The sequence below is a fragment of the Petromyzon marinus genome, unplaced genomic scaffold (genome assembly GCF_048934315.1).
Source record: "Petromyzon marinus isolate PM22_M1 ecotype Great Lakes invasive population unplaced genomic scaffold, UKy_Petmar_22M1.pri1.0 PM_Scaffold_1, whole genome shotgun sequence".
Classification (NCBI taxonomy): Eukaryota; Metazoa; Chordata; class Hyperoartia; order Petromyzontiformes; family Petromyzontidae; genus Petromyzon; species Petromyzon marinus.
In genome coordinates this window covers 1,967,905-1,984,940 of record NW_027423057.1, presented here as the reverse complement: position 1 = coordinate 1,984,940, position 17,036 = coordinate 1,967,905, and the positions used below count along the sequence as shown (strand labels likewise).

General features: G+C 43.3%; 1 protein-coding gene across 1 annotated transcript in view; it reads right to left on the bottom strand.

Moving 5' to 3' along the window:
• Positions 1-1,039: 1,039 nt before the first annotated feature.
• The window catches only part of LOC142922536 (fructosamine-3-kinase-like), a 63,781-nt gene continuing 47,784 nt past the window's right edge, over positions 1,040-17,036 (bottom strand). The window contains exons 3-7 of the mRNA XM_076063330.1: positions 12,825-12,916; positions 9,595-9,717; positions 8,580-8,737; positions 4,762-7,839; positions 1,040-2,443 (exon numbers count right to left, since the gene is read on the bottom strand). Coding sequence (XP_075919445.1) covers positions 7,821-7,839; positions 8,580-8,737; positions 9,595-9,717; positions 12,825-12,916 — 392 coding nt within the window. The 3' untranslated portion in view covers positions 1,040-2,443; positions 4,762-7,820. The remainder of the gene's footprint in view (positions 2,444-4,761; positions 7,840-8,579; positions 8,738-9,594; positions 9,718-12,824; positions 12,917-17,036) is intronic.

Genomic DNA, 17,036 nt, shown 5'->3' with positions numbered 1-17,036 from the left:
CCTCACTCTTATGTACTGAGAGAGGCCTCCACTTCTTTGAAACCCTCAGCAACAGACCTCATAAACATCCATGAAATCATATTCTTTGGGTCTTTCGGTAGTCACGTAGATAAGTTGAGAGAAAATAATTTTTAAAAATAACAAAAAACTACGACGTTTCGATCATCATCAGGAGAAAAGAGGAAAGCTGCTGAGGCAAAACAGTCTGTGACAATTCTGTAAGCAGCCAGGGCCTTAAATGAAGGGCAGACCCCTCCCCAATGTTGAATGAAATGCAACTCGTATTATTTCGGAAATCAGAAAACGATGACTGTGGACATTTAATTCATATTCTAGCTGTGAGTGGGGACCGGTGGCGCAGCGGTGAGCGCACTGTGAGAATGTGGAGATTGGTGGCGTAGTGGTTTGCACATTGTGAGGGGGGAGTGGTGGCACCGCGGTGAGCACACCGAGTGATTGGGGAGCTGTGGGCAGTGGTTAGCTATAAATGCTCCGATACGTGTGGCATTGCCTTTGCACTGTTCCCCTTTTGGCGATCTCTGATCTGACACTGGTGGTGAGACTAGGTCATAAAGGTCATAAAGAAGGCTGTCTCTGGTGTAGGCCAATCAGTTTCAAAGACAATTCAAATATTATCAGAGCATGTTTGTTTGCATATTGACCACAAGTCACGTGTGTGGTTAATGCAGTAACTTGATTCCTTGCAACAGGTTTCTAATTGGTTGTTTGAACATTTTAACACCACTTCCTGCTTTACTGCCAGAAAGGATAAAACCTTTTATTATTTTTCACACTTTGATTCTGGAAAAAGGTCCCATGATACAGCTTGTTTGGCTGGATGGGGCTAAATGGATGTGTCATAGGCTAGAAGAGAGATGGAATTATGCGGTTCAGAAGGATGTGGATGGAGCTAATTGGACTTTCTGATGACTTGTACCAACAGTGTCAAAATCGGCCTCTGTGGAGGTTTTCATATAAAGTCTTATAACTTTTTTCACAAGATCCCTAATCTCAAGCAAAAGCCACCCAGACACGAACATGTGACACATTGCAATGTTTATTCACCCGATCGCTACTAAGCATGCATCAATTTTCAATTGCAGTCGACAGACACGTTATGGTTTGATGTGGAAAATAGACTGTTGCAGAGTGTGAATACGATCTTCAAAAAATATATATTTTTGAAAGCAGCTTACAGTCTTTTACATGATGAAGGATCATTGCCATTTATCATCCCAACGAGTAAACCATCTTAACCAATCAAATGTCTAAATTTTTGGAATACCATGAAACACTATTAAAGTGTTCATTTTTGTACATATTTTCATGAAATGTTTCCAATAGATGTTTATATAGTTTTCTTACACACGTCATGTAGTTCACTATGATAATAATGGTCTTGATATCACGCCATTTACACAGGGGCGTCTCAGATAAGGGGCGTCTCAGATAAGTGCCATGCATCACGTTTCATGAGGTTTTCTAAATAAAAATTTTGCAGGCTCCTTGTGCAAACCAGTCTTGTTTTCATGTCGTTAGTAAAGCAAAACTCACAAACTCATGGACTGTGTTGACCGGGGGAGGTGAAGGTAATCACCAATAACCTTGCCATGGACACTCAAAGGCAATGAAGAACGTTCTCCCTGTGGAACTCATCATCCCTTCTGGATGCCCCGATCATTGCAGTGGTCCCCTAGAAGGCCAATAGACCCCCTCTGAGTACCCCTACTGCTCAACATCCATGGCAATTAATGTATGGGAGATGCGAGTTGATGACCCAGGTCAAAATATAACAAGAATATAAATGTATCATACGTAGTTTGGACAACACTCACTTTGCTAGCATGTATAATCAGGTTGGGCCAAATATTTAGACAGTGCATTCATTGTCCATTGTGTCAGTTTTGAAAGAATTAAGCAACATTGAAAAATAGCAAGCTCTGTCTTCATCTCCTGCCAATGCCAACATCATGCTCATGTTTGCTTTGCCAGGCCCGTTGACATGTGTGGCAAGCCCAAAAGATAAAAACGCTATTGACAACGCATGTAAAAAAAATACTTTTCTGATTTGACCCAAAATCTGTGTTCACTTGGAATTTTTTTTTGCATTATGGTGCAGTTAAAATATAGCATTCAGCTCATTAAATTAACCTTTTAACATTAACTTTAAATCAGTTTTAGAAAAATATATTTATTGCCTTAATTAATTATTTTGATGTTTAGTTCCCATAATATTTATATCCCTGATCTATAGTATTCTGCTTGTGCAGAAATGTATAAGAGACTACTGCATGTTCTGGTGAATCCAGTCCATGAACTTGGCGACTGTGCGCTAGACACCTGGCTGGTATGCCCGTGCACAGCCAACACCCCAGCTGGTGATTCCAGAAAGCAACCAGCGGCCGTTTGAGTCCTGGCAAAGAAAGGGCCCCCCAGAGTATCCCTGCAACAGACACACACGACACCAATGTTAGAAGTTTACTGACTGACAAGGAGGCATGATGGAGCGATGATTACAATGATCCAGTATAGGAAATGGCATGTCATGATACCAAAGAGGGCATATCAGAAGGCCCAATAAGTAGGTTTAAATGTTCAGTGCAAAGAGCAGTAGAACTGAGAGGGAGGCTTGAAATGTTGTGGGACTGGGATCCTGAATGAGGACTTTGTAATGGAAGGCCCATTCAGGACATGGCATTAAAACTCCACTCTCCTCTTGCTTAAAACAAACACCTACAAAATCACCCGAAGACAAATTGGAAATATATTTTAATTACATGCTGCGTCAAATCTCACAAAGGGTGATTAATGCACTCAGCAGTGACTTATCTGTGTGCTCCAGTTTCCTTCCACATATATACACACTCACTAATTGGCTGGCAACATCTGAACATATATAGAAATGCAGGGCAATTGTTGGTGCAGGCTCACCTCCCTTGCAATATTCCAGCTTGGTCTTTGGCTCCTCAGAAATTCTGAGATGCAATAATCATGAACGACGCTATATAAAATGAATCGCTAGATATTTTTTAAATAGCATAGCAAATGTGCTAAATTATCAGTGACAATTTGCTTGATTCGGAAAAGCCACATAGATCAGAAGGCTGGGAATGCGTTCACGTCGTGCTGAACAGGGAGCTGTGCGAGTGACTCGAAGCATGGCTGCCCTTGTGGCGCCCAGCTGATGCCCGCATCGCTCGTGCCACTCTCCTGGACCACCGAGTCATGGAACTACCCGCGGGACCCTGAGTCAATGCGACTCGTGTCGTTGAGGGAGTGGCCGCAGGGCAAGTGAATGTCGGGTGCCCACAACTTAATCGGCATTATTTTCTATTGGCAAGCTTTAGGCAACCCTGTGATGAATTTGTATGTTTGTCTAGAGGATACATTCATCATAGTAACAGGACCTTTCTACCAAAATCTGTTCTTAATTATCATGGTAACTCAACACGTTCGTCAATAACAATGACCTTAAAATTAAATAAAAATGAAAAAATGTAGACTTTTGGGCAATGGCCCTTTTTCATTGTACAAATGGGAGAAGGACCATGGCCCGAAACGTTGCATATAATGTTGTGTCTATTGAGGCCACAACATTACTGACTAATGTGTTGAGTTTTTTAGTTAATTGTTCTTGGGCACCACTGCCAACGCAGCAGCAGCATTGCCAAATAATAATGTATCATCCGGTTAACTTATTAGCACTCCATACTGCTCAGTCTGGGTCAGCAAAGCATTGAACCAGTTCAGATTTTGCTTTCCACTGATACTAGCCATGACTGGTTATCAAACTCATGTGGCTGGCTTCCACAGCAGGGCACGCTGAACAACACTGCCATTGCCGTGAATATTGCATGTTTATATTATTCTTATAACATATGATACTTGTTTCGTACCACGTGTGTTGATTTTCGATTTAAAGCTTTCGTGACTGCAGGGATTCATCTTCTTGGTTTTTTCGGTAAAGTCAAGTAGAAGGGAAATAATAAAATAATAAAATAAAAACTATTAAATAAAATTATCACGACGTTTCGGCCACAACACAAGCAGCCGTCCTCAGGTGAAGAAACAGAGCTGTCGGAAAGACAGCGCTCCAATGAACACTGCTAAGCTTGGCAGCGTATTTTAAGCTGGGTGGGAGGAGCGGAGCACCTTGACAAAGGAGTTTACATATCAACAGAACGATTTAGCATTGAAGTAGCTATGCTAATGTGATATATTAGCAGGATGTTAAAGTCAGAAATTAGCATGTAAATGGGAGATTAACATAATGTTAATGTGAGGAATTAGCATGTAACTGGTCATGGAAGTGGCTATGTTAAAGTCAGAGTTTACATATCAACAAAATAATTTAGCATATATATAAATAAATAGTGCATATTTAGTGTATCATTGAGTGCATGTTTACGTGCTCTAACCCAAAAATCTCGATTATGGACTCAAAAAACCGCTGGGAGACTTCTCACTCAGACCCGTAGCAAGACAATATCGCCCCAATATTCAAATTGTTCAAATATCCCCCGAACGAGTCCAGGATCAATTTAAAGATCATACTCGGCATTCTGAAGGTTCTCCGTGGTCTGACAATGATCACGTTGCCATGTTTACGCTTCTTACAAATATTTTTGCCCCGTTGAATCGATCACCAAACCCAAGTGACGGTAATGTTACGGTAAAAAAAATCTCAGTGGGTGACCTCTGGGCAGAGCATGACCTTGCAAACAGACGACCAATCGAGTGAAATAAACATGGGAAACGCACCTCGATGAACAGGCTGACTTCCCTGTGTGTTCGGACAAACTCATTCATCACAGGCAAAACGAACATGTCCCGAATGCCCAGGTCCTTCAGGAACTGCATCTGGAGGTGTTGGCACACCAATTGCATCACCTAGCAAAAGAGGAAAACAGCAGGAACGACGTGAATACATCATCGCCATACAGCAGTCTACGCCCGTCAATTTCTCACAGCGGTAGTAAGGTCCTTAGGTGTCTGGGAGCACAAGGCAGGTGCAGGTGGGTGAGTCATAATTTCCCTCCCTTACGCCAAAACTTATTTCAGGCAGTGCAAGAGATAATGACACAGGTGAATTGTCACACAAGCCAATTAGAAAGCTGCCATGCTGTTAATGGTTAGTAAACTGAACTCACAGACCAGAGGTCGCTAAATGGGCACACCACAGCTGATCGGCAAGTCGTGTGTGATGCAGCAAAGTGTGGCTTTCAGCCGGCTCTTCCAACACATCTGGTCAACGTGGAAAAGTAGAATATGGGACCTTCCTGGTGTGGACTAATCAGTTTCAAAGAATGTTCACCACAAGTACGTGTGGTTAATGCAGACAGGATTCCTTGAATGAGGATTCTGTTTGGTGTTTTAACATCTTGACACCTGTTGTATTGCCAGAAAGGGTAAAACCTATTGTTATATGGAAAAGTAGACCAAATACTCGTAAAGAGTTTGCTCTCATGAAGGTCTTTTCACCAGCGGTGGTGTGACCAAGCAATTGCAGAGCTGCACTTTTATATAAGTCAGGTCAGAGCCAGATACACATTGGAGGATAAACATCCCACGGTGGCTGGGCAATTGTTGTGCAATAATGTCAGGTCAAACTTACTTAGGATATTTACAGGTGCGTTTTATTCATGCCGTATATATTAATGCACACATTGTGTAGTAGTATTATTAAACTCACCTTTAATGACGATGACCATAAACATGATTAAGAGTGTGACTATTAATGAATGTGCGACTGTACGATGTGGACGTAGCGGAGGGGCCCCCACGGTGAGCGGTGACGCAACGCGCGCAGTGGCCCGCGTCACGTGGTTGACACCTCACGTGCACAGAGCGAGGCAGGCAGAGCCAGAGGGGGGCGGCGTTGCCTAGGCGACGTTGGCGTCCTCGCGGTCTACTCCACGGTCAAGCTGCGTGTCACTTGGTGACCCCCCCACCGCCTCTTACTGCGCAGTCAGAATTGGGTTACAAACAACTTGAGGGGACGCCGCCGCGTTACCGTCTCGTCTCGCTCAACCGCGCAGCTCAAGAAAGTAGTTCGGCGTCGACCGCTCACAAGTCGCCTTATGGCGGTGCGCGTTCCCTAAATGAAGGCAACCGCGTTATAGCGTGAACACGCGGGACAGACCCAGTTGTCGTGTGCGGGTCAACTCCCTGAGATAAACTTGCTGCCGACTTCATGCGTTGTATACGCCCAGTGCTCAGCCAATTGTTGTGAGTGTCGCTCCTCTGCCCTCTGTTGTTAATGGAGGGAGACTGCACCCAACTGCCAAGTATCATCCTTCGCGAGCCTCTTCAAAACGCTCATCTTGACACCGCTGCAAGCAGACATCGGCCTTGACCTCACCCCACAACAGTGCAAGTTTAACTGCTCAACATTAAAACACAACGATGGGGTCGCTTGCACCAATCGCACAACATCACAGCATTGACTCTCAACTGTTACTTGTGTAGAGGGGGTCACATGTGTCACCATAATTGTCCTAATCGTGCTGCGAAATATTTTCCTTGCCATATTACCTGTGACAAACAGAATGAGTACAACTGGTAAGTTAAATAAAACCAGAGGTGGGCAACCTGTACTTTAAAATATTATTCATAGCAGGCAATTTGAATACGACTTATAGAAACACCGATGCAGCTATACACAGGCCAGATTGTCTGGATATTCGGTTGACACTAATAGGGTTTATTTGCCAGTATTGTAGATTATTAGAATTACATTTGTTTGGGCGTCAGGGTGGTGCAGTGGTCACGCCCGTGCATGGCATCTTCTGAAGGAGTGCCTGGTTTCGCTTTCCTAATTCTGGTCCCTTTCTCTGCATGGGTTTACTCCCATAGCAAAACAACAACAAAAACATACACTGTAACTGGTACTAGCCAAACATCTGGGATTGTTTTTGTTATACTGCATTGCCCAAAATGGCATTTGGTGATAAAAAAATTTGGCAGGAATTGATGCACTAATGCAATTTGAACTCTTACATATTTTTATTTCATGACTTGCTTAGCGTTCATATTCTTGGTAAAGTCACGTAAATAAAGTCACGTAAATAGAAAACAAGAAATCAAATTCAAATTAAATAATTAAATACATAAAACAAATAAAAAATAAATTGAAAATAATAAAAGCAAAAAACCCAGGACGTTTCAATCGCAACACAAGCGGTCTTTATTTTATTGTTTTTTGTTTTCTATTTACGTGACTTTACCGAAAGAACCAAGAATATGAATTCCTGCAGTCACGAAAGTTTTAAGTCAAAATTTGCTTCGCGTTCCTTTACTTTGCCCTCCTATCTGTTTGTACTGTTGTTTGTTGTTGTAACTTTCTGACTCGCCCCGACTGGACATCTGTGAAAAAAAGAGCTTCATAGCTCATCAGATTCGTCCAGCCTAATTAAAGATTCTGATTCGGACATTAACTGACCCAGTTTTCGCGTGGAGATCACGGCCAGGATGTGGAACAAAGGGACCCCCGGTCACACTCACGTGGAATGCCTAGGGCATTGCACAGCATTTAAATGGACTAGTTTTGTGAGATTGAGTGGTGGCTTAGGGAAGGCCTTTATTCAACAATGTATATCATGGCCGATAATAATTTTTATAGTCATACACCATAGCCCACGATTTCCTGCACCGTTCATTCACTTGAGGAGACTGCGCTGGTGGAGATGGATGACCCTCGGTATCCTGTCCCAAAGTGATTCCAGTGGTTCAGGTAGTGGAAGAGTTGCTAGAGCTTCTGGCTCTTGCCGAAGCCTTGTGACTTTGGGATGAGAGCGTGGTAGGATGAGTGAAGCGTGGAGCTAAAGCTCCTGGAACATCCTGTACCCAAACAACACCAAACATTCAAAATCTTACAATGCTGCTGTTCCAGTATGAACAACATAACAATGAACAACATTTTCACAAATTCAACGTAATGCAGGAAATTGAGTGGCTCGAGGTTAATTTCAATGTCAGAGCACCGAGCCAATGCCATTGAGGTCCTCCGTTCAAAATTCAGTGAGCCATCTATCAACAAACGTTCCTGCGAATTGAGGGCAGGAATGCTGTGGTCTCAACTTAGTCACCAATGGCTGCACAGTAAACATCATGTCAAATGTGTTTTTGTTCACTGAAGCATATCCCAGCTCTGAGGGTTTGAATTCCATTTGACGTGTAATGAATTATCTTCAGCTTGGATTTCTGGTAAAGCACATCAGTGGCAACTTGTCTTCCTTGTTCGACAAACTGTGCTTCTGGAACATTCAAGCATCCTCAAGTGCCGTGGATAAGTAAGAGTTTTATCGTTCCACTAGTGTTTTGTGCACCGTATCAGCTTTAACAGGATTTGCCAAAAAAGCCTTAGCAAGGAAGGATGAGTCTTTGTAAGTTAGCAAATAGAGAGGGTGGAGACCTAAGCATGTAGACATCTCAACCACAACTCTACCTGGTCTCTGTTATTTATTTAATGAGCCAGCCCTTGCCACACTGAGGTTATACGAATGAACCTTGCATGCCATAGACAGGGCAGTGAACGGCAGTTGCTGCAATTGTTTTGGTTGTTTGTAGTTTTTTCTTACCCAGCGATGGCAAGCTCGTACTCCGAGTGCCTATAGAAGGAGGCTGGGTCAAAGATGACGGGCCCTTCATTAATCCCTGCAGCGTTCCCAGTCCATAGGTCACCGTGGAGCAGTGCCGGAACCACCTCTACGTCCCGGAAAAATTCCCCCAACCGAAGCTGCACACCACGCAAAAAACAACACCACTTTATTCATGATAACGTTTTTTTAGAGTTAGATCGCATAAATTTACATGCGTCGTACACCCACTCCAATTGCCATTAGGCAATTGCCAGAAGCCAGAACGCTTCTGGCAATTGCTTGATGATGCTGGGTGTAATCACCAGCGAAAGGTCGTACTCGTTTGAAAATGTTCTGCGTTTCCTCTCTAACACACCAGAGTGCCGAGCAATAACATAAATGGCACGTTCTGTTCATGTCAGAAACATTACTAATGGGCTGTGTTGGGTGGATGTGGGTGTACGACGCATTTACACTTACGCTATCTAAGCCAAAAAAAACTTTATCATGAATAATATTGGTCGCGAAAGCCTGCGTGTGAAACACCACTTTACCTTTAAAGTCACCTCGAAAACCCACTGCGATCAAATGGGTTTCCCATATGGCTGTGCACATGATGAGCTACACTGCTGCATGTATTAACTCTTTCCTGCTCCGAGATGACTGCAAGTTGCGGGGTGCATCCCGTTCACCGCTGAATCTCGTGTACGTCATCGGAACGTAATAGGAAGTAAATATTAAATAACTTTATCGGTACCGAGGATCCCACAAGGCCGTGCGGGAAGGTGTGTAGCACAGTTTGGTACCAGCTATAATAGAGTGCTGTCCTGTCGCTACGGTGCTCTGCGGCGAGTACAATGTCTTTAAAAACAACGGTGCTATGCCTCTCTAAAAAAAATTACCGCTGAACCACTTGCGCGTTCCGAGATTCGGTGGTGAACGAGACCCATCCTGAAATGAGCAGTCGTCTCGGAACAGGAAAGGGTTAAGGGCGAGAGTGAAACGGCTTACGAACCTGAAGCCGAGACCAGAGCTCGCGGGTTTCCCGTTCACCGTAGTCCTTCTCTATCATGTCCAGCTGAAGCTGCAGTCGCTGCCGTGAGAAGAACGTCACCCAGTCCTCCTGCCACTCATTCAGCTGGTGGCATAAATATAGTTTTATTACAGACATTTAAAAACATAAGCAAATAATACCTACTTTATTTGGCCAATCCTTGACCTAAAACAGTGATATTCACTCATTTTCGGAGGCGGGCCACTTTCGCGAATAAGACATTATCAGTGAAAGAGCCATCTCACATTTGAAACCATTGGGGGGTTTGACAGCATGATGGGGTGTTTTCACTTGTGTGTATTGTCGGGGACTGCACGTCAGGGGTCGCAGTAAAAAGGACACCAGGGACTGCCACCGGCCCGCGGGCCTTGCAATGAAGAACACGGTCACCCAGAAACGTTGAATTTTATGTACAAATGGCTGGGTAATTCTTAAGACATAATTCGACACTCATGTTATGTACCGATTATCATGCTGTAGTCTTTGAACATCTCATTCTAGCCACCAATTGATATCCTCATAAAAAATTACAACAGCATTGATCCTAACGATAGGTTCTGCGCTTAATTCCCGCACCTCCGTTTAGCACGGTTGGCTATGTACGGTGGAAAGGAAGTGCAACATACATTCATACAAGTCTGTCAAACCCGGCTGAGTGTAATTGGTAATTAGCGAAAACATAACTGATTACGTGAACACTGGTTATGCAAGATCGATCTCTGAGGGAACTTGAGTGACATCTGGTGATGTCAGTTGTAACTGTGTGCCCTGTTATCAAAGGTACAACTCTGTGCAATTGAAGAAAATATATGCATTTTTTCATCAAATATACTGTTTTATAAATTTGTGTACTTATGCAAGAAAAAATGTACGTCAATCTAGTTCTTAAAATGTAACCTTAAACCAATGTTACCATCATCAGTGGTTAATAGACTATTACACAAAGGACTCTCATATTTCTACGATGTAATACTAATTAGACTGACATCTGAACAACAGCTGATTTTACCGCTCCATGATAAAACTAATTTAATCAAGTAAACATTATTGCCACTCCTATAAAACTTTGGTCACCCAGGCTGTCCTTCAACAAAAGGGTATATTAAATCTATAATATGCTTTTTTCTGGGTTAGATCGCATAAAAATAAATGAGCCGTTAAACCTACCACCACCTAACAGCCAATTTGTAAGGTTGTCACGTAAACGGAACATGCCAATCCGCTACTAGTACAGCAAACCGAAGTGTTGGAGAGAAAATCCACAACATTTACAATCTGAGTATGACGTTTCGCCAGTATTTACAACTATCATCATTAGGTGGACAGCCAAATTCGTAGAGAAATCCTCCTGTTTCATTCCTTGGAGGGATAGATGTGATGACGTCACTTGTGAGCCCTTCACGAATTGGAATGTTCTGTTTATGTGACAAACCTTACGAATTGGCTGTGTCGGTGGCGGGTATAACGACAAATTTATATTTCAACGATCCAACCCAAAAAAAACGATATTATGGATATTGGCCGCGAAAGCCTACGTGTTAAACGGGTATATTAAAATTTAAATGGGCTACAACCAGTTTCATGACTTTAAAGCGGAGATCACATGTGGGATGTAACCACAGCATATAGCCGTATGAAACCCACATACTCTACATCCTCCTGCCCAGGGTCCATACCTGTTGGGAGAAATTCAAGACTGAAATTTGTATCAAAATCTGTAAAGCACATGAGAACCTTAATTTAGCAGTCTCAAACTGACTGGGACCCCTGTCGTGACGGAGCAGCTGAACATTGCACAAAATCATCAACGCATATACCAAGGGTGACCAACTTTCCTGACCCTACCAGCAGCATACCATAATCTTTAGATGGCCACGGGAGCCACAAGAGATAAAGATTAGCCATACAGAAGTTGACTCGTGTTGACTGGCTGTGGAATTTTGAGTTTAGAAATCTCAGTGCCCTGGGAGTACTCATGGCCTGCCTCCGATACCAGATTGTTCTCACTTCATATAAAGTTAAATTGAAGAGTTACAAATTAGCAGCGCCTCTGCAGAGCCACACTTGAACTGCCCAGGAGCCACATGCAGATGCCGAGCGATGGTCTGGCCAACCATGGTATTTTCTGTACATTATAGACTTGTAAATCTAGCGTATATAAAAAAATTAGCTGGAAACATTTATTTTAGCATTTACTCTATTGCCCTTTAATGAATGAATAGCAAAACTACATGAACTCTCTCCTAAAGCCTTCTTTTGGCTAGCAGACCTTGACATTTATCTCCTGAACATATTGCGATTATATTCTTGGTTCTTTCGGCAAAGTCACGTAGAAGGGAAATAATACAAATAAAACATAATATAATAAAATTCTCACGACATTTCGGCCACAACGCAAGCAGCCGTCCTCAGGTGAAGAAACAGAGCTGTCGGAAAGACAGCGTCTTAATGAACACTGCCCAGTGTGCACTGCCCAGTGTTCATTAAGACGCTGTCTTTCCGACAGCTCTGTTTCTTCATCTGAGGACGTCTGCTTGCGTTGTGGTCGAAACTTCGTGAAAATTTTATTATATAATGTTTTATTTGTATTATTTTATTATTTCCCTTCCACGTGACTTTACCGAAAGAACCAAGCATATGAATCCCTGCAGTCACGAAAGCTTTAAATCGAAAAATATTGCGATTAGCAAAAATATAAAGGGACGCAATGTTGAATGCTCTAAGTCTCCTTTGCAGAAGAGTTTGCCCTGATGGACTTAAATACAGATACTTTTAATAGCCATAATTCATATATTACCCAACATAATTCATATTCTGAAAAGTACATTGCACACACATGAACAATACAGTTCCCTTCATCACAAAGATGGCTAAAACAAAGAGATGAATGTGATTAGGTGTGGAAAAGCATGACTGCTGGCTGGCTAGTTGTGTTCATGTATGAAATAATGACAGCATGTGTCTATCTCATTCACTAGCTCAATCGCTTGATTTTTACGATTAATAAACAGCTGTATGAAATGTGTGTTTGTTTACACACAAATCGCCTGTTTACACATATTCATTAGATCCGATTAGCATGCCTACTCTCAGTGCGAAGGAATGTCAACATAATACATAGTTGACATGATGCTAGGGTTGGATTGGTGGGCCTAGTTTTCCACATGTTTTACATTTTCATGATTCAATACCGATAGTTTTCTCTTCCTTGTGAAGCCTCTCTCCAATCTTCCTGTTGTGAAGGTGCATTTCAGCCAGATGCTGCCCCAACAAGCCTGAGCCCCTGTCAGAGTGTACAACACAATAGACATGTCAAAGAAAACATTAACTTTATCATGTCAACAAACCCCAAGTAATAATTCATATGCAAACTAAACTACATCATATTTGTCCAGGTGGTCTGTGGCCGAGAACCTCGCTTGAAAATACGAATATATCAGTTCACATTCTGGTTTGGGTGACTCAAAACAATATTCTTCTGGGGTTTATACAATGAGTGTTACTTCCTGGGAAGTCAATCCTATGTAGACTATAAATGAAACCATTTTTTATTTTACCAGAGCTATTTTTCAGAACCGACCTGGCCACAAATGATAGCCTAACGAAGTGGCTTATCACATGGAAATTTATAGCAGCCAAATGCTCAAAATACTCATGTTTCTAAATGTGCAGGGAAAAACTGGAGAAACTGGAGAAAAACCTGCACGACCACGGGGAAAACATGCAAACTTCAAATATACAGCAGGCGTCAAGGTCGGGATCGAACCTACGAAGTTCAATATACCAGGCGAGGTAGTTAACATCTCCTAGCCACCATGGCGCCCCATTCTCTGACTTATCCACCCACCCACCCACTCGTAAAGCCACCCACCCACTGACTCACCCTGCCACGTACTGAATCTCTAAACCAACAACTCAACCACCCACCCACGCACTCACCCTGCCACATACTAAATTTCTAAACCAACAACTCAACCACCCACCCACTCATCCAACCTCTCACTTACTAAACCAGCCACTCACCAACCCACCGACCCACTCATCCACCTATTCACTTAAAATAGTTCAACTACAATTGAATTATTTAAAAATCACCAGGGAAGGCCCACTGAGCTATACAGATCCTTGTCGGAAACGACGTGGCAAACAAATGATAGCTCAAAGAAGTGGCTTATCACGTGGACATTTATAGCAGCCAAAGCCTCTAAATGTATATTTCTAAATATGCATGAAAAACTCGGAGGTCCCAGAGAAAAATCCATGCAACCACAGGGAGAACATGCAAACTCCAAATATACAGGCGTCACGATCGGGATCGAACCCACGATGTCCTATACAAATGGCGAGGGAGTTAACATTCCGCTACCCTGGCGCTCCACTCTGACTCAGCCTCCCACCCACCCACTCAAACACCCAGCCAAGCACTCATGAACCCAATCACCCTGGCACCCACTCAATCGCGAAACCCACTCACTCATCAACACACCCAGCCACTCACTTAACCACTTACCTACGAACCCACCTGCATACCCCCCACTCACTACCTCAACGACCCACTCACTCAACACTCCACTAACCCACCCACTCACCTATTCATGCCCCAAATCACACACTGACCCATCCACCCACTTAATCTATAACTCATGCACTCACTCACCCACCTGCTCACCAGCCACTTATCTACTCACCCACCCACTCATCCTGCCACCTTCTCAACCTCTAACCCACCCACGCACCGAACTACCCACCTACCCAATCACCCATCCAATAAACTACAACTAAACTATTTTGTATTTTACCAGGTAAGCCCCACAGAGCTATATAAAACATTTTAGAAGTGATCTGGTTACAACTGATACGTGAACGAAGTGGCTGATCACGCTGACATTTAGTGCAGCCAAATCTTCTAAACAAATCTTGACTCTAAATGCGGAGGGATAAATCTGGAGGACCCGGAGAAAAAACCAGAAGGCCACAGGCAAAACATTAAACCTCATAATATACAGGCAGCAGGGTCAGAATCGAATACACGATTTCCTGTATACTCAGTGAGGTAGTTAATCTCTCACCATAGTGGCACCCCTCTCTCTGACCCACTCACCCAATTACACACTAACTCACCCACTCAACCTCCCACATTAACTTACCCACCCACCAGTCACTCCCCCATTCACCCAACCACCCCCTCACTCACCCAACCACGCACCAACTCACCTACCCACTAACTCACCCACCCATCTTCTCCCGCACTCAGCCAGCCACCCGCTCAATCACGTGCCGACTAACTTACTCACACACTCACCGACCAATACACCCATTCACCCACTCACTTACCCACCCACAATCTCACTACCCAAGCCAACCACCCAGCCCCTCACTCACCCACTTATTCAATCACCCACTACCCCACACACTCACCCAACCACTTGCTCACTTACCCATATGCTAACCCAACCACTCACTCACCGACTCACCCACCCACTAACTCATCAAAATTAATTATCAACCACTCACCCAGCCACCCACGCAATCTCATACCCACTAACTCACTCACCTACCCATTTATGCACTCACGCACCCACAAACCAACCCACCTACCCATCTCTTCACTCACTCACCCACCCACACAGTCAATCACTCACCTACATACCTACCCACTAATACTCACCCACTCATCCAACAACGAACTCACCAACCCACCCGCCGAATCACTCACTCAGGTACTAACCCACTCAACTTCTAACCCACACGCTAACCACCTAACCACCTACCCACACACTCACTCACTCACCCACACACTCACTCACTCATCCACCCACCCAAACATCCACTCACCCACCCACTAATTCACTCACTCCCTCATCCATCCACTCACCTACTCGCCCATCCACTCACTTACTCAATGAGCCACTCACCTTCTCACCCAGTACTTACACATCAACTGACCCTGCCACCCACTCAATTTCTAACCCACCCACTCACCCAACCAGCTGCCCACTCCCTCAGCCACTCACCTACTTACCCACCCCGCTTACACATCCACTTACCCTGCAATCCACTCAATTTCTAATCCCCCACTCACCCAACCACCCGCCCACTCATCTACTCACCCATTACCACGGAATTATTCACCCACCCATCAGTAAACCACCCAATAATCCAACCACTCACAAACTAAATCACCTATTAATTAAACCACCCACTACCTCAACCACCCACTAACTTAACCACCGAGCCACTCACCCACTCAGCAAGCCACCCACTACTATATATCTAACCCAATATCTCACTCACCCACCGCCCACTCACCTACACACGTATGCACTCACTCACACACCGCTCACTCACCTACACACTAAATTATGTTTATTTTACCAGGTGAGGCCCAATGAGCTACATAGCTCGTTTTCAAAACAACCTTCACCACAAATAAACCGACCATTAAAATTATATTTCGATTTAAAGCTTTCGTGACTGCAATGATTCATCTTCTTTGGTTCTTTCGGTAAAGTCACGTAGAATGATAATAAAATAATAAATTGATATTATTGATATTATTGTGTTATTTTATTTTATCAATTTATTATTTTATTATCATTCTACGTGACTTTACCGAAAGAACCAAAGAACATTAAAATTATAGACTGATCATTTCTTTGTCAGTGGGCAAACGTACAAAATCAGCAGAGGATCAAATACTTTTTTTCCCTCACTGTACATTGCGGGGGTCACAAAAATATCTCCAAAATCCTGAATGAACACAAGATCCAGGTCCGATTCAACACAGTACAAAAAAAATCCGTGATCTGGTTATATCTGTAAAGGATGTGGTTCCAGACATACAGTACCCGGGCGTTTACAAACTAAAGTGCAACTGTGGTAGCAGCTACATTGGAGAAACCATACGACATATATCGGACCCCATCCGCGAACATAAAGCAGACTTGAAACACGGTAGGAGGAACTCCTCTGCCGTGGCAGATCACTGTTATAATTCAGTGGGCTAACATGACATTGACTTTTCCAAGACGGAGGTTCTTTGCAAGCCAACCGGCTACAATGAGAGATTCGTTCATGAGGCCATCCACATATACAAGCACAGAGACAATTTCAACCTAGAAAATGGATTCTGGCTTAGTAACCATTGGAAAGATGTTTTAAACCATTTCGGTTCTTAATTGATTGTATTTTATGGTGATTTTCAGACCGCAGCCCTTTCACTGGCACTGCCTCTTAATACTTCTCACACCACGGTCAATGGTATGGTTTACAACATGTAGTATAATAATCAATAGTATAACATTGTAATGTTTAACATAACTCATAAGGCAATATATAGCATCGTAATTGCATAATGAATATACATCAGTGTGGTATATAGTTGGGTTCATAGAATAAGACAT